At 35.8% G+C, this 18,621-nt stretch overlaps 1 protein-coding gene across 4 annotated transcripts in view; it reads left to right on the forward strand.

Moving 5' to 3' along the window:
- Nucleotides 1-18,621, forward strand: part of TTC8 (tetratricopeptide repeat domain 8) — a 44,913-nt gene that overhangs the window by 16,415 nt on the left and 9,877 nt on the right. For 2 of the 4 annotated variants that reach the window (XM_083836504.1, XM_083836506.1), the window contains 7 exons: nucleotides 1,067-1,130; nucleotides 1,283-1,442; nucleotides 2,300-2,389; nucleotides 6,168-6,212; nucleotides 12,429-12,514; nucleotides 15,051-15,138; nucleotides 18,216-18,326. In XM_083836504.1, coding sequence (XP_083692630.1) covers nucleotides 1,067-1,130; nucleotides 1,283-1,442; nucleotides 2,300-2,389; nucleotides 6,168-6,212; nucleotides 12,429-12,514; nucleotides 15,051-15,138; nucleotides 18,216-18,326 — 644 coding nt within the window. The remainder of the gene's footprint in view (nucleotides 1-1,066; nucleotides 1,131-1,282; nucleotides 1,443-2,299; nucleotides 2,390-6,167; nucleotides 6,213-12,428; nucleotides 12,515-15,050; nucleotides 15,139-18,215; nucleotides 18,327-18,621) is intronic. The other 2 variants (XM_083836505.1, XM_083836507.1) reach the window with 1 other exon arrangement.

The following is an 18,621-nucleotide window of genomic DNA, read 5'->3' on the forward strand; positions in this document are numbered from 1 at the left end:
TTCAGTTCTTGGAAATGTTTGGAATAAGGGCTGTTATAGGTACCTAGAAAATAAGCACAGGAGCAACAGAGATTTCTCAAGAACTACCTTTTTCAACTTAAATCTCATTTTCTTCTGTACATAGTAGCAAGTGGTGGACAGACGGGCAGATGTAGATATCATATCTTACTTTTAACCAAATGTTTAAAACCTTATCTTAGATTCTCGTAGAAGGCTAGGAAAAATGATTATAATAAAATGTCAGTAAAAGTGATATATATTCAGGAACTAGTAATTCTTAATGATCCACTGTCAAAACAGAAAGTTGTGAAAAGGGGGACCCTCTATTTGTTTGCTTGGGCCCAAACCAATTCAGTATTTACACTGATTACTTTTAGATATAAATGAGTTTGAAACTTACTATGCTCTAAATTGTGGATGGGGGTCCTACATGATCTAGTGACATGACATATCTGTCCTGTGGCTAAAGATTGTGGCTTACTTGATCAAGCCTGGATAGTATTTGAATCCCAGGTAGAAAATATAGCATTTTAAATTAGCTTGATCTCATTATTCCAATAGCCTTTCTAACTTAAACACTATCCTAAGATGTTCTTGAGAAGACAGTCTGTTGTGGTATGTGCGCAAAGGCAATATTGCTTGCCTTCACTGTAGAGAAGGACTCAAATGATAGCTTAAAATCCAGTGAAATGGGTGTTGTACAGGTTCTAGTGTACAGGTACTAGACATTTGAAATCTGTAGGATATATGAGGGGGAAAAGGAAGGAGAAACAACACATTCTTACCATCTACAGAGAAAGGGTGAAGAGAGAAACAGAACTAGAGGAGTAATCTACAGAAGATTACTTTTTCCCATGTTAATGATGGCATCTTTCTTGCAATAATCTGGCAATTTACCAGTAGTTCAATGCAGTTTTGTTTCTTCTTGTCTTCTTTGTCTACTACAATGTTTCTCCAGTTTGAACCAAGAAATTTCCAGTTTATTGTAAGACACGGGCATTTTTAAAGCCCCTTGGACAAGGGTGTAGTATCTCAAGATGAAGTGAACAATGCTCTTATTTTATAGGACCAGGAACATCTTTGAAAGTCCCTGGAACTAGCCAAGATGCAGGCCCCAGCCCAGCTGTTAGGTACGTGATAATTTATTTTTTTAAAATGTGACTTGCTGCACATAAGCAAATCCTAAATTTAAGTCATAAAAATGAAACTTCCAATATAAGTGTTTAAACTCTCTATGAGTAAATATCATTTGATGTGAGGTTAATGTGCTTACCATCTTCAGGCCAGTAACTCAGTCAGGAAGACCTATTACAGGATTTGTGAGACCCAGTACACAAAGTGGACGGCCAAGTACTATGGAACAGGCTATAAAAACACCTCGAACAGCTCTAACAGCTCGTCCAGTTACTAGTGCTTCTGGGAGATCTGTCAGGATAGGAACGGTAAGTTGCTTGACTCTGTTCTTAGAAAGCATCTCAATCATAGCACAGTGACATTGTACTTAACTTAAAAGCTGCATCTAAACTCAAGTTTGAGGAAGGTCAGTATTTTTAATATTTTGTTTAAACTGTTTTCAAAGTCAAGTTTGAAAATGCTACCTCATTAGTTTGCTAGTCTATTCGCGGATAAAATGTACATGTATCCACAAGTTCACAAAAATTCATATAAGTTTACAAATTCACAAGTTTTTTGAGACTGATTTTTAGTCACTGAAGACCATGAAAAGGCTATGACATGATTTCACCATAAGTATGCCGGAACCTGTAAGATTTTCAGTTTACTGCAAAGCAATTACTAATCTCTCAGTCTCTGTTACTTCAGAAGATAAAGAAAACGAGATGTACTAGTTTTATTCTTCTCTATTGTCAAAATTAATACACTGCAACAGGCATGTATGTGTAATACAGATTAGTAGCACATTATTGGCAAGTTCTCAATATCATGGGTACAAACAGATCTCCCTAAATATTTCTTGAAGATCTTTTATGTATCCCACCTGCCTTCAGTCCATCTAACAGTGTAAGCTACATGCTTAGGCACATTATGGAAGAAGTGGAGAGAGGGAAGAAGGTAGTTGCAGAAGGTAATTCATGCAACCTGTTTCAGGAACTGTATGGGAGTAGGACAGATTCCTCACTTTCAGAAAAGATGAAATTAAGATGAATCCCTATTGTGAAGCAGATGAATGCATCTAAAACTGTATTGTTTCATTTTTTTTCGGCATATTGCTACTATTTTGAAAATTTTCAGGAAAAGTGTAGGGGATCTTCCCACTTAAAAACTTGTTTCTCCCCTTCAGGCTTCAATGATAACAAATCCAGATGGCCCTTTCATAAATCTGTCTCGACTGAATTTAGCAAAATATGCTGAAAAACCCAAACTGGCAAAGGTATGTAATTATTTTGGTTACAATTCTGATATCTGTTTCTAATTTTCTAGCATCATTCTAATGATGTTATACATAAGATTGGGGATAGAAACAATGATGAACTGTGTTCAAGATACAAATTTCATAAAAGTAGTGTGTTACTTATCTTTTGTCCACTAACGGGGGTTACCGGACTTGAAATGGAAAATATGTGTGAAGCAGTCATTTTGAAAGTATAAGGTAGCAAAAACCTATGTATATACTAAAATACTCCAATAGTAAATTGCCTTGAACTGTGTGTATAGGAGTGATGAAGGGCAACTAAAAAAAAAAAAGGGGGTGGGTGGGAACAGCAGAACACATCTGATTGGCCAGAAATGCAAGCAGATGGCAATCCTGACCTAAAAAAGTTCAACTGGTTTGGATTTTTCTCTTTGATTTTATGTCATGAGTTAAAAGTCTTTTTTATACAAAAAGATTTCATCTTTTTTGTTCAGAATTCATTTCATTTTCAGTTAAGGTCTTATGATTGACAGCCATTGAAACTGAGGCCATCTGCCCAACTTGTGTTTTCAGCTCTGAGTGGAAGGGACCTAAAAGTTGGGTAATGATTTCTCTGCGTGACCTTTCAGTTGAATCTTTCCCCAATACGACCAGTTATGTATAGACGAATATGTTTTCAGTGCATATGTTGTTCACAGAAAATTAATGTTGGGTTATGACCAACAACTCATTTTTCATGAGGTATCAAACCACTATTGGACAGACTCTCAGGAGTTTTCTTTAACTGGCAACACAGAAGTGATAGAACCCATGTGTACTCAGTCTGTTTTGAGAAATGTAGCAATGAACACTTTTAGAAGACTGGTAGTACCTCATCTTCTGCTGGTGGAAGTTATCTCCCCCAGTCTAAAACTTTAGTTAATAACTTTGCACAAATGACTAGCAAATTCCTTTTTTTTTTTTTTTTTCAAGATGCTTTTTAAAACCTGATTGGGACTTATGCATTGCTTTTCAATGTGGTTTTCAAAGAAAATAAGTTTTGTGTGATTGCACTTCATTCCTTACTCACTTCTTACATTTCTGTCCCTTGGCCTCTTAACCAAACTAGACAGAAGAATAGATAATCAAATACAGTAAGTTTGAGCCTGGCTAGATAGATAATGAAGGACTATCATCTCCACTGAGGGCAGTTACAAGTCAGTTCTGAAAAAAACTGCACTCCTTTTGTCCAGTTATGTTCTTGTCACCAATACATCACCACACAACTATGCTAAACCAATTAGAGCTTATAAAATAGAGAGAATGTGAGAAACCCAAGGAGGATTAAGGAACACAAGACACATCCCTATGAAACCAGGCTTAGCTCTTCTCCTTAAAGACAGCTAGCTTTCAGTTTTGCTTTTGATAACTCTGTATAGTTTTTAAATAGGTAGGTTTGCTTTCAGGTGAAATATTTATTCTCAGCAACAGCTCTCAGGAATGCAAGACATAGATATTTTAAACATTTTTTTAATTAGAGTTTTCAGGGAAGACAGAGTAGCTCTGTCCTTCAATTTCACATAAAAGAGGCTTAAGCCAAAAAATATAAATCAACAGTCCTCATGGAAACATCCATAGGCAGCAAGTGTACTTGTCAGTATTATGAAGCTAATACGGTATGACATTAATGTTTCATACAGAATGTAAGTTCTAAGTTTAAATTTGGAGCTACATGGATTTATAACTTTTTTTTTTCTTTTTTCTTTTTTTGTAAAACAAGACAGCATTAAGGCTAAAGCCAAAGCAGGAGTTGAGACTACAGACTGCACTTTGTGTTGAGAAGCACTGATTAAAGTTTTAAAACTCTTTGAGCTGTCACCTCTCTGAGGGCACAAGATGATAAATCTTGCTACTATTAAACTCACATAATTAGCCTTTGTATTCATGTTGGTATATAATCCTCCTACCTACTTCTTCCTTATGTTTGAAAAATATACTTATCACGTCTCCTTTTACATTAGATTATCTATTTTTTCATTGTTTGACTATGTTTTCCTAGTTCTTGAAGTATAAAGGAATGGACAAAATAAGTTTGCTAAGTGGCTAGTCTGTGACTGAAGCTAGCATCAGCCATGTTAAGGACTATTGCAGGCAGTGCCACAGCAGACATAAGAGATATAACCTGTCCCCAGAGATAGCCTCTATTAAATCTCAGTTGGCAACTAATTTATGCTATGAAACAGGAAATTTTATCTTCCTTAGCTTGTGGATTTTTAATAGAGTTACTAAGATAACTCTAGATATTTTTGTCCAAGTGAATGTTCAGTAATTTTTGAAGGTCAGGGCCTATAGATAGCCACAGTAAATTCCTCATGCCAGCCATCCAAGAAGATATCTTTTTTAGCACTTTTAGATTTACTCACTTTTAGTGAATGCTTCCTTGTTATTGCACTAGAGGAGACGCTGTACTGCCATTTCTTTATTTTCTGTTATTTTGTTATTTTCACTTCCAAACACCTGATAAATAAATGTCTAGTTCTAATCTTCCTATAAATGCATTTTTATTAATCAGTCTTTATTTTAATACTCTGTGGACATTCTTTTCTGAAAAAAAGTAGAAGAAAAGTAGGTTGTGGTTTACTTCCTCACCAAGCATGACAATTAATTAGTAATTTTCTATTTTTCTTAAGTCTTTTAAGAATTTGCTTGAGAAAAGCTGGCAGAGGAGTCATGGAAGCTTTGCAGGATTGCTGTCTCATTATTTCTTTCTTTCTTTATTCATGGGCCAAAGTTTTCATCTAGGGATGTTTAGTTTTTTTAATAATCAATACTATGAATTAAGGAAAAATATGTTATTTTGCAGCAATTAAGAGCTGGGATATGGTTGCTCAAAAAGTTAGTAACACTTCTTGTTACTAACACCCTTATCCATTTCTGGGGATAGAGGCTTTCAGTCTCCCTTTAAATATGTACTATCTTTCAGCATCATTATATTGACTTAAAATGCTACCTCCATTAGCTGTTATGTACCCTTCTGTATTCCAGTTTAGAACAGTTAGAAGGTGCTATTACTTGCTTAGCTTTATAAAGGAATAATCAAAGATGAAGTTATATTGCCTTGCAGTTGTGGTCTCACTAGCAATTACCATACCACAGCAGATGAATATTACTTCTTGAAGCTTTTCTATGATTATGGTTTGTTATTGGTATTATTATGGCACGGAATTACACAAATGTGATATTGTTAACACTTATCATTTATAAATAAAAAGGCAGTTCTTCCTTTACAGATCTCAAAATTTGGAGGGTTTAGAAAGTTGTTTTTTTTTTTTTTTTTCCTAAGACAGAATTTGCTCATCTTACATGCCTAATAAACGTATGTTTACTGTAATTAGACTTAGTTCTACGTAAGCACCTATCTACACATTGCAAAAGGTCTTTGTTAGATAACTTGTTGATTTTACAGTTGGGAAGTAATGAAAATGGTACCAGGTTTTCAAATTTACATTCACTTTCAAATTATGGTTGTTTTTTTAAGTTGACTTTAAAGACCAACGATTAAAGACAATTCCACTAATCTCTTGCAGCAAATTAAGAATTAAAATGCTTTCCTGTAATGACAATGTAGCAATGTATAGTTTTTGTCTCTTTGGGTCTTAATGAAATGTAAATGTCAGTAGTTCTGACGTGCAAATGTGATTGCTTGCACAAAGAATTACTTTCTGCCTAATGTAATCAAGATTCTGAAGTTCTTTAAGATAATATTTATTAATTTTTATCTTCAAATATGACATTGTTTTAAATATTCTTCTGACAGGCATTGTTCGAATATATTTTTCACCATGAAAATGAAATAAAAATTGTGAGTAATTCATACTTTCCATTACCAGTTTTTATTAAGTATCAGTCTGTTATTTCTGTTAATATTCTGCTAAACTAAGGATCCAAGTAGTACATCACATTTCAGTACAGAAGTGAAGCATTAGAAATTGTGTAAGAGAAAGAAACCCTTTCTACAGGTAAGGTAATGTGCACGTACCTATATGTTCCTTATTGCTTTCTTTTTTGAGAGGAAAAGCATTATAACATTGTTAAGTTAGATCCCTCGTCTGTCAACATGATAAGATCCCCATATTTAATTATTTCACCTTAACAGAATTTACTTTTAATTTATATACTTTACTGGAGTCTGAGCAGTACCATATACTAGTTTGTTGAGTTGTCTTGAAAGTTCAGAGTACCTGAGGCCTAATATAAAGTGATAACATGTGAAAAGATTGTCTATTACGAGAAGAAGGTGAAAATACCTTGCAAAATAGTTAAGTGTTTGACATGATCGTAGTTTGGCATTTGAAACCACTGAGATAATGCTTATGTATTTGAGTGAATAGAAATTAAATGTATTTGGTGAAACTACAAAAATTTTGGTGAAAAATAAAATATCAATAGGAGTTGGACAGTTTTGCTAGAAATTTAATTCCGTAGAGCTGAGGTGTTTTGTGCCCTTAAGGGAGAGAGCGTGTTGTCCCTACCATTGTCTGTAAGATTTATTCTCCAAAAGTTTTCCTAATTATATAGTTTCCCTCTTATCCTGTCTGAAACGTTTCTTCTGCTGATCTTTATGTGATATTGCACTGAACGGGCAAGATCAAATTTGGATGTGTATTGTTTAAACTCTCATAAATAAATAAAGGTTGCAGGAATTTTTTGGCAGCTTACCAAGGGAAATAATTAGTTTACTGAATGAATAAAGAGTCAAAATATTTCATTACTATGTTAGATACATGCATCCAGTTGAAATGGAATCAAAATTTCTGCTTGAAGTTTGTATGAGAGTAGTATCAATAGTAGTGGTGTCAATAGTGCATAGCTGATGAAACAGTTACTTAACTTTGTCCTGCACTACTAACTGGTGTGTGATTAGATCTGAAGTTACACTCTCAAGCTGCTTCTTTGATATCATCATTTTCAGCCAGTTAATAACACACAAAAATATTTTGTTATTGACAACACAGATCAGAACCATTTCCAAATGTTCCGCTATGTGAAGCTTTTAATCTAGTATCAAATGATTATGGTTGTACACTGTCAATTTATTGCACAGCATTCTTCTAAGAGGATTGAATTGCAATGCATTGTTAATCCAAAATGTAGTTGAACCAGTAAGTGCAAGTGTCAAACACGTCAGAGAGAAATAGCAATTATTATTTACATATTCTGATACTGAACATGAAGGGCTTGTTTTTTATGTCTCTAATAACTAGAATGTATGTTGTTTGTTACTGAGAACTCAGTTCACAAGGAATAGGTCACAGCATGCTACCTACACTGTGAGGATATGCAGGATCCCCAGACAGGACAGATCATTACATAAAATGCAAGCAAATTTCCAAGCACTCCAGCAAAAAAATTGTAAAACACTCTTACCCTATACTGCATGTTCTTTGAAATCCCTGCTGCAGAATTCAGGATCACTGTCTTACAGGAAAGTTTTGCTTATGGTTTTATGTGCACCCTAGTCACCTGAATAAATCTCTAAGCAAAGAAATGTCAGCTTAGTCACCACCGTTTATTGAGTAATGAGAGGGAGATCTACATTTTTGGTTAAAGGTAGCATCCTGTAAAAAAAAATAAATCACAGTTCGCAGTGCAATGTGCCTTTATATTGTAATGTGTTTCTCTGAAGAGTGTTTTTTGTGACTCTTCAGTTTGTTGTCTCTTGCTTGCATTTATTCCTCTTTTCCTCCATTTTCAATATATTTCTGTTCTCCAAACTGTCCTTCCTTCCTTTTGAATCTCATCTGCATTAATTTTTCTTAAAGAAAAAAAATGAAAAAATTTTTTGCTTAAACTTGGTTGTGTCAAACCTGTGTATTCACCTTTCCAACCAAAGGCATTTCACTGATTCATTTTCTTCCTTCTCCCTGAAAAGATTTCAGTTGATTTGGATTCAGCAGAGATGTTAACAGTTTAAAAGTTGATCTGGATCTCTCTTGATCATCCAACATTCTGTGACATCTCTTCCGTCTTTGTACGAAACACTTTTCTGCACAAGATGAGATGAAAGAGCTTGGAAGTTATTAGATCAAAGCCTGGGAAATTGACTTAAAGTGACTGTGTAGATGGAAAAGTCTCTACTTGCAGACTTTCTTCATGGGTAGAATTGGAAGACCAGTTCCTGCAGTTTCATAAATAAAACACAAAAGTAGTAGTGAGGTTATTTTCCTTTGTCAATGTACAGATCCGGAGCAGTCTGTACTGTTCTCGTCTGCATTATTATTTAAAAAGCAAAGGCAGTTTTATTATTTTGCTTCTGTTTAGTATTCAGCCAGTCTATAGAAAGAAAAAAAAAAAGCCTTAGCAATTTCAGTTGAGGAATATCATTAATCAGTATGCATTCAGCTGCACAAACAATGCTAGGAACTCAGTTCAAATTAAAAGTAAATATATCTATAATCTATCAATTATCATGAACTTGGAGACAGAAGAAGAAGAGAGAAGCACTGAGCTTATTCAGCATTTGAAAATGCATTCAAAATTCTTTCATCTTACTTAATGAAAAATTAAACACTTCTCTGAAGAAATTCCTATTACCCTATCCATTATTGTTCTTGACTTGTTCTCTTTTGAAGGCATACACTTAATAACTGACTTTCTATGTTCCCTGAGTATTTCTAAATGCTGTTTAACGGGCTACGTGCTGTAAGAGCAGAGCCGTGTAAAAGACTTGTCCAGAAATAGTTCAGCTTCTACTTATTTCAGCAGTAGGCTGTGACATTGTATTCTGCCATTATTCATAGGTGGGTAATGATGACAACACACTTTGTCTTGAGAAAGAGCAAAGAATGTACAGTATATACTTGGGTCAAGAAATCATGACCTGTGATATTCCCGTAGTTCTTTGTAATACTTTGACCTTTATACTCTCTGATAGAAATCCATTTATAATGGAATTATGTTAGATTTACAAACTATCGAAGTCCAGAAGACATTCACCAAAATAAATCGGCTGATGTCATTTATTCAGCTGTTTTATTAACTATCCAATGTCAGTTTGTCTACAAACAAGAATTTAGTCAATAACAATTGCTGAGAGAATTTGATTTTGCAAAATCATAGTAAATTACCACAGCCCTACAAGCTGTTTTATACATACTGAGTTATAGATGGTAGATGATTTGGAAGTCTTAATTTATAGCACAGCTTAGCTAAGGAGAGTAATAATATACATAAAAACAGCTCACAATCATGCTAAATACAGGTTTGATAAATTCTTTGTGAAAGAACATTTTTATTATTACTGTAGGGTTTTTTTGCACAAATATGCACAAGCTTGAGAAGTAGGCCCACGGGAACCTCACAAATTCAACAAGTCCAAGTGCAAGGTGCTGCACTTGGGTCAGGGCAATCCCAGATGGGATATAGACTGGGAGCAGGACACATTGAGAGCAGCCCTGCCGAGAGAGACTTGGAGTTTTGGTGGACGGAAAGCTCGACACGAGCCAGCAGTGCATGCTTGCAGCCCAGAAGGCCAACTGCAACCTGGGCGGCATCAACAGAGGGGTGGCCAGCAGGGCGAGGGAGGTGATGCAGGACAGTTGGAACAGTCACGGACAGTGACAGTCAACGGAGTGCAGAACAGTTGGGACACTTATTACTGTTAGTTTTGGTTGTTTTTCAATTAACTTGCTCTGCACATTGAACATTGCTTTGTACCTAAACTGTGCAATTAAAAAAAATCTTGCACCAAACTGATCTTTAAATATGCTAGCAGTTGGTATTGACATGGCACAGTGAAGGCTTTGACTTTTAAAGGTCTGTTTTAATCAAGTTACTAACATTTCAAAGGCCACATTGTCAGAAGGTTTGTTGTAATGCCAGCAGAAAGTCTGACATGCAGAAATCTGACACTGATATGCACAAAGCCTTTTCAGGCAAACACTTTTTAGAAATGTTGATAACATCTGTAGTATTTCTAGATTAAAAATTTGTATTGCATGTAAAGCATCAGAAACAGGATGTTCCTATTCCTTTTCTATTGCCTTAACAGAAAAGTATAAAACCAGGATTTACTTAATTTCAGAAATTAATTTCAAAATTAAGTTATGTTTTGTTTCTTGATGCTAGTAATAACATCCCAGTAAGATTTCAGGATCTGCACTAACGGCAAAAGTGCTGATGTTACAGTCTACAAAGCCTGAAGCAGTCTTAGTTCCCACGCTCTAAGAGCAGCCAGAATTGTTAGCCTTACATAAAATAGTTTTCATAAATAATTAGGGTACCAGAAAGAAAGCTGAGTGTATAGCTACAGAAGGGATGGCTGTTTGAAATTCAGTCCTTCTCCTTGAATACTTGTCATCAGAGCACTCTAAGGAAGGCTCTTTGAAGTACGTAATTTGCAGTAGGATCCTTACTCATTTTCTATGACTACTTGTGCCCCATTAGAAGCGAGTGTGGTATTTGAGAGATGCACACATTCTTTACAAATTTGAAAATGCAAACAAATTTGAAAACACAACAAAAGTAAGTGATACTTCAATTTCAGCTGTTTTCCAGATTTTTCCCAGTGAACTGTACTGGGACAAAATTGTGTATATACTTTCAGGTGAAAGTGTTTGGAAGGGGAATGTAATTTCTATCTTGAAGCAAGCTTTTTCTGCACGACAGTTGTGGTGTCCAGGGGCCTGGCTGTGCTATTTGCAAAGTTATTAAGAAACAAAAGGCAGCCCAGATAAGCTCTGTCATCTGAGGATTTCAAGGATACCACACACCTGGATCAGATAGTGACTTCAGAGTTGTAAACCTTTCTTGTTTTTTTCTCTCCTGTCTCAGAAGCTGGGATTGCTAATTGTCTCTTTCTTTTGAGGACACCAAAATGCAACTCCTTAAACTGAATTGCTATAGAAAAAATAACTCTTTTCACAAAGCCAAAATAGAACAACTTATGTAAGTTGTTGTAGCTCCGATGACTTTGTGTGCTATATCAGATCTACACCTGTCGATTACTTGCAGCCTCATTTTGCTAGCAGGAAGAAATGGAATCAAGCCCAGAGGTTGATATCACTAAATTGGGCTCTTTGACATATTTCAAGTATTCGTATGATTTTTTTCCTGGAAACTATTGATTCCTATGCCACAGAGTGGCCAGCACACTGAACTCTTCTATACTGTTCCCAATAGACATCAAGTTTCTGATTTCTGTGGTCTGCAAAATGTTCATGAAAATAAAGAAAATGAGTTCTTTGTTATAAGAAAATCTGCTTTAAAGACTCTAAGACTATTTATGTTGATATCCCTGAAGTAGAATTAACATGTAGCATGACTGATATGTTCTGGGAGAAACTGGTATTTTCAAAAAGTAAACACTAACAATTGCTTCTTTGATAGGTTTTGGTACAGAAAACACATCAATTTGTTTTAACAGGAATTTAGAAATTATAGTGAAAGCATGAAAAGCCATAGATTGTGTCTGCAATAGCCAATGGCAGCACATTGATTAGCATGCCTACTTTTCTGATATACCAGATGGAAGAGGTTTTAGACTTCCACCCTCTTAACTATTTCTTAGAATATTTATCTATTTTTACTATCTATTGTAGAATAATTTTTATGTCAGGCTTTTAAAGGAAGAAGTATTTCCCACTGTACACATCTGAGAGTCCCCAGCAGTAGAGGCAGCCTGATACTAGCAATGAGATGACAATTTCTTCAGTATCTCAGACTGGCTGAACTGATTTGTTTATTTTAGTATACTTCTACTTGTTTTCAACAATTTTTAGTGAACAAGGAAGGGTGGCTTGGAAAAAGTGTGTTGGCTCACACAAATGCTCTGTATATTCTGAAGCCACAATTTGTAAGTCTAAGCAAACTAATTTTGTATTTTCTCTTTCATTGCTATAAGCTATAAGGATTACATTTTCTTTTCAACTGTAAAAAGAGTAACCATAAAGCAGTGCACCTTCCTTGAGTTTGCCACGACTGTTTGTTCAGAATTTTCTCTTTACAAAAGTCTTTGCACAAGATTGTTTGCATAAACGTTGAAGGCACTAATGTTAAGGTGATGGCTTTGTTTTGGAAGGCTCTAGATTTGGCAGCCCTTGCCACCGAGCATGCACAATTCAAGGACTGGTGGTGGAAAGTCCAAATTGGGAAGTGCTGCTATAGGTAAGCCATTGTTCATTTTTCCTATGATCGGTGAGTAGAAGTGCAGGACCTGAACTGTGTGTACTGTGCAATGTTGTAGAGTGAAAAATAATTCAGTATGTATTTAGTTGGAGAGGACTGCGATTACAGTTAAATCTCCTTTAATGCAAGGAGATAGATTATGGTCAGCTACTGGAGGTAAAGGCACCAGTATTGAGTACCTTTAAGTAACTAAATTAGTTGCATCTTTATTAAAGTTTTTTTTTTTTTTTGAAAATTCGGTAAATAAACAAAAAGAACTACCATTTAAAAAGAAACACAGAATGAACAGTAGAATATTGGCTCGAGAAATTAACTGGAAATGAGGGCTTCAGATTGATGAAATAATAAAAAATGAGATCTTAATTTTAGCTACTGACTGCCAGAGATGCATTGCCCAAGGAGTACCAAACAGTTGTAAAGATGCCAGGGCATCAGAGCTGGCACCCAAGACACAAGAGTCTGATAGAAATTGTTTGGGAGGACCCCAACACTTTGCACAATTACATTCCTCTCTGGAATAAGAGTGGCAGCAGCAGGGAGGAGAGCTTGTAGCAAGCAGTTCAGAGTGGTTGCTGAGGGGCTAGATGGGACTGTAGCAGCCAGTTCTACCTCATCAGGTAAACCTCCTTCTGATGCAACCCAGATTCCTATAATTCAAGCAAGTACCGAGGCAAATTCCCCTTTGACTTTTTACAGTGTTTGTCCTATGAATGTAAAAAGTGTAGATACTGATTTTTTTTTTTTTTAAATTGAAACATCATCTGCAGTCTTTACGATTGTATAAGCAATGCTTGTGTGAACAGGTTGATTATACTACAAAGCAGTTAACCCTTTATAATTCCACGTTGTATCTTGTCTTGAAACTATTACTTCTTTGTAGATGCCCAGTCTTAACAAAACTCTTCATTATCCTTAACCTTTATTTGACGTTCTTTAGAAGATTAGACTGTTTTTTTTTGAGCTTCGAGGTCATTCATCACTTTCATGATTTTTATGAATAAAGCTATAGAGACTAAAGCATCCAAGCAGGTACATGTACTTTCAGGATCCAAAACTGCATTGTTTCCCCATTGGCCGTGTTTCTTTGTTTTGGCTGGCTTGTTCTGGCTTGGTTTTGTGTTTCTTCACCAAGTATATGTGCTCTTTGGCTGAAGAAAAGAAAAAGCAATTTGTGTTTGGGAAAGTTTAACTTTTTGCTATTGCTGAAACGGTACAATCCTCTTAATTTTGTAGTTTATGCAGCATTTATGTATCACTGCAAAATAGTCTGTTCTACAGTAACACTTGAAAACAAGTGCTTTTAAGATGAAACAGACTTCTGTGAGCTTCATTTTCCATATGCCCCCCACCCCCCCGGAGAGAAAGCAAGTGATTTACCTGAGCTTAAGACTGAGCTGTGGTGTAGTTTACAGTACAGCATTTTTTTCCACACACAATTAAAGATTTTTAATATTAGCAACAGGAGTTTTGTCATTTCTGAGATGAGGCTAAGAGAAAGTGTCTTCTGCTGACGAGGAACTGGGAGAGTAAGGGAACAACCAGGGCAAAGACTCTGTGGTGTTCAGAAGACAAACTGACAAATGTTGTGAAAGGAAAATGGAAGCTTGAGGGGAGCAGGTGTAGATGAGCAATCATGGGCAATGAAGGAAAAAAATGATAAACGGGGCAACTTTGAGCTGGGCAGGGAGGCCTAACAAGTAGAAAAAACAGCATTACAATGAGATGTGGTAGCTTAGAGAGACAGGACTGGGCCTCTGTCATGTCTGTTCCTGAAGATGAAAACCAGAAGCAGCGTTGGGCCAGCCAGAACACATTCCCATCTGGAGACTCGAACAAGGCCCAGAAATTCTTACCTTCCCCTCCAAACCTATCTGAAAACAGCTAACAATGTCCTATTGTTATTTCGAACTATAATCAAAATGGCAGAGGCTTCTACTACTATATATAAAGCAGCAGTTTTCATGTGGAGCCATGGATTACTTATTTACAGAAGTAACTGAGAAGAGAAACCTATTGTTGGTAAGCTTAAACATGTTAAGCCGAGTTCTGTGTCTTCACAGGGAAACATATGGAGACCACGGATGAACAAAGACTGAAAATGGTCTAATGTTAGCGATATCCATTTTTTTTGGCAGGATTTTTGATGGTTGTGTTTTTATGTTTTCAAGAAAGAGTAACAAATGGTTAATACTAAAAGAATGTTAAAATTATGTGGTCAGTCAAAAAGATTTTTTACAGTCAGTCGGGGAGCAACTCTGTTAGACAACCAGAGTTGCTTATTGTTGTCTTATGTAGAATTACGATTTAATGAATTTGATTTTTTCATAATTTTAAATGCTTGTCTTTATAATAATATATTCATGGGTTTTGTTCACATGCACGCAAATAAATGACCTTAAAGTATGCTTTTGGACAGTTCTCTTTGGTTTAGTGTGCCCTGCTTCATTACTTAATTAGCTTTTATTTAAAAAAAATCCAGAAAACAACCTTCTACATCTATCTGTTGTCTCTTTAGGTTAGGATTATATCGTGAAGCTGAAAAACAATTCAAGTCAGCTCTCAAGCAACAGGACATGGTTGATACAATCTTGTATTTGGCAAAAGTAAGTCACCAATTTGCTTATTTCAGAATGAAGTGAAATTCCAGCCTTTTCCAGTGAAGTTCGTACACCAGAATAGTTGAGTATTGAGCTTGATAAGCTCTTGAGTTTAATAGCGTGTGATCTCCACGTGGACCTGAGACAATACCTACTTACAGTTGAAATTGAAGTGTATAGTTCAAAAAAAGATTTTGGAGTTTGCTTATTTCATGAAAAACCCTTCTGCTACCTCAGTATATTCTTTGGTCCAGGTTCCAATGAGGATTACACAGCTAAAGAATTATTGGAGTTTCAGTAGGAAGAAAAGTATAGCTATCTGTGGTCCCCTAGGAAACTAGTGCAATAAATCAGTAAGTGAAGAGTGAAGCTCAAAATCCTAGTTTCACAAGCAAAATCAAAACAAAGTGAGTTAAAGGAAGCAGTCAGAGACCTTGAAGCAGCAAATGTTCTGTCAAAATAAAGGCATTAAAAGCTTTAAAAAAACAAGTGGTACAGGTAAGCCTCAGAATCACTTGTTTGCAGAGATATGTATCAGACTGAACATTTTCAAAGATATTCAAAAAGAGGTTGCCTGAGAAACTAAAACTGCATTTTCCTTCTTCTCATCCTAGAAAGAGATGAAATCAGTTGCTCTGTCAGCTGCCTTCAAGCCACCTGACTCAAGTCAATCCAAAAGATATTCATATTATGATACTTGCTGTACCTTTACATTCCTTGAGCTGTTTACTTTTAGTTATTTAAATTGTCACCATTGATATCTGAAGACTTGTCTTCAGTACAGCACTTTGAGGTAGTTTATTCAATTCAGCTTAGTCATTTTAGATTTCTGTCACTAGCAGGAGTCACTCTGCAAAATTCATGAGCTACACAGAGTGATTAAATTGGCAGAGTAATTGGATTAACGGTGATTTACTATGTGCTCCCCCCCTCAATAGTCTCCCTCCCCCAGTAGCACAAGTAGGAGCTCCTATTTGAACTTCCACCTCCCACTCCATAGACCAGCTGGCTCAAGTATAAGGCATCACACAACACGATTTAGTGACTGTTGGTGGACAGGCAATAGGGTAGGGCACTGAGTTCTAGCTGAATCTGACAATACTGAAAAGAAAAGTCTTGAGTTAAGCAACCATTAAAAAATAATAGGCGTGCATCAAGTTCTGTGTAAACTGACTGATACCAGAGTACCGATTTGTTTTCTGGTTATAGTCTGTATAACAACAGTTATCAGAATCATTTTTTTTATATTTTCCTCAAAGCTAACTCTCCCTTGAAATGTAATTTATGAAAGGATAAAAGATTGAAAGAAAAACAAAAAATAAAAAAAGAATATTGCTGAGGAGTTACAAAATATTTCATGACCCAGCAGGGCTGGAAATGGGATTTTTTATACCACAGATAGAGAGAAAACATACTTCATAAACAAAGATAAAAAGATTTTTAAAAGGAACAGAACTTGTGGAGTTCCCTGACCTCCATTTTTTACCTTTTTTGCCCTAAGAATATGAAGATAGCTGTGCTTCATAGCTAGATCAGGTCGTAAACCAAACAAGCAAACAAAAACCCCAGCTTATTAAAATTCTCAGTTCAAAAAAGAAAAAAGTTATTTGAAGGTATGTCAGTATGCACTGGCTTATAAAGCAGACTTAGGAGTTGTTATACAAGTCACTCGCACTGGTGATAATTAGGAGTAAAATGATCAGCCAAGGTTCTTCCTAATTAAGAAGTAATACCCAAATATCATTTATTCTCTTTCATCTGACTCTGTAAAGAGTAATTTCGTAGTAGTAAACTGTTGCTAAAGGAATATGAAACTTCTACTCTTGATTAAAGGAAGGTGAATGGAGTGACAGTCACAATGGAGATGTTTACTTGAAGTTTAAAATTCAATGCAGACTTTAAATTCATCAGCAGCTGCTGCATAACTTATAAGTGAAAAACTATAGCAAATGATTTGAAGTCTGTTTTAGATACCCAGATATAAAATCCATTACGAATAGATTGATGACTTACAGCATATTAATTGATGATGTCATTGGAGCAGTCCAAGTCTACCAAGTCCCAACTCCCACCCCATCATAAAAAAACCTCCCTGAGGCTTAAGGGCAGAAACAGAAAATGCATTTGGAGGTTTCTTGGGTGTTCAGTTAACGTTGATATTTTTCCTCCATTTCATCACAAGGTTGTTTGTTTGTTTTTTTTCAGAAAGATACCAGTCACAGATTGTTTCCCTTTCTCAGTTACATCAAGTATTATCATTTAATGTAATATTTCACCAACAGGAACACTCAAAACACTTTTCCACTCAGTGGGAGACAGATTAATCACTGTAGTCATCTAGTTTCCCAAAGTAGGTGTGTGGGGATTTTCCCTTTGCTGTAGCTGTTGTTAGCATACCCCACAACAGGAGGGCTTTAGAGTTGTACTCTCAGACGGCTGTACAGGTGGTCTCTGTCAACACATTGATGCCCTCTCTCCAGTTCTCACACAAAATTATCTACATCACATGTTGTCAGAATCAACAAAGAAGCCAAAATCACGAGGAACAAACTGCCTTCTTGCTGCTAAGAGACTTTATTATTTAGGACAGGGAAAGTTGTCAGAGCACTAAGGAGACTTGAAAGCGTCGGTGCCTGGTGCAATGCAGTCTTATTTAACTAAGTAAAATATTTTGTTATTCCAGCACTATCAACCAGAAGATCCAGTTCTTTCAAGCCCAAATGTATAGTTTTAAAAATATATTAATCAGGAAAGTATTCAAGGTAATACCTTCACCTTAGTGTTAAAGTATATTTTTGATATGATAATAGATAACTTCTTTAGTTTATTAGTAATGTCCAGATGAATTAATAATGTCTAGATGACATGCATGCAAATTTAATTATCTTATTTAGCCTATTTTCTCTATATTACAGAGATTTTTTTCAGTATTAACTCCAATATTTTCCTAGTATTATTCGCCATCTCTGCTAATGTTTTACTGCATAAAGTGAGGTGTCATTCCTTCCATTTAACCTCCCTTGTCAAACAGCAGTATGAATATAAAGACATTTGAAATTTATGTACACTCTTTATTTGCATAGGTGTATATGCGCTTGGACCAGCCTGTAACAGCATTAAACCTTTTTAAGCAAGGATTAGAACGATTTCCTGGAGAAGTGACTCTTCTTTGTGGAATTGCCAGAATCTACGAGGTATGCGTGCACTATGCAATTATGGCCAAGGTTAGCTGCTCAAGCAAGAAAAAGAGCCCATAGTTGAATATAAATGTAAGGGCATCAAAAATTAACTACACTGATTTCTAGTATCACTAATGCAAAACAGGTAACATTATCTAAGATACCAAAGTAATGTCAGGGGAGTCTTGCATGCTTGTTTTTTTAAATGGTTAATCACACTACGGAGACCCTTGTTCAGACATACAGAACCATCACCACATTTAGTCAAGTGGTCCAGATATTGTCTGCGTAGCTTGGTCAAGTTCATATA

This window comes from Anser anser (assembly GCF_964211835.1).
Source record: "Anser anser genome assembly, chromosome: 5".
Lineage (NCBI taxonomy): Eukaryota > Metazoa > Chordata > Aves > Anseriformes > Anatidae > Anser > Anser anser.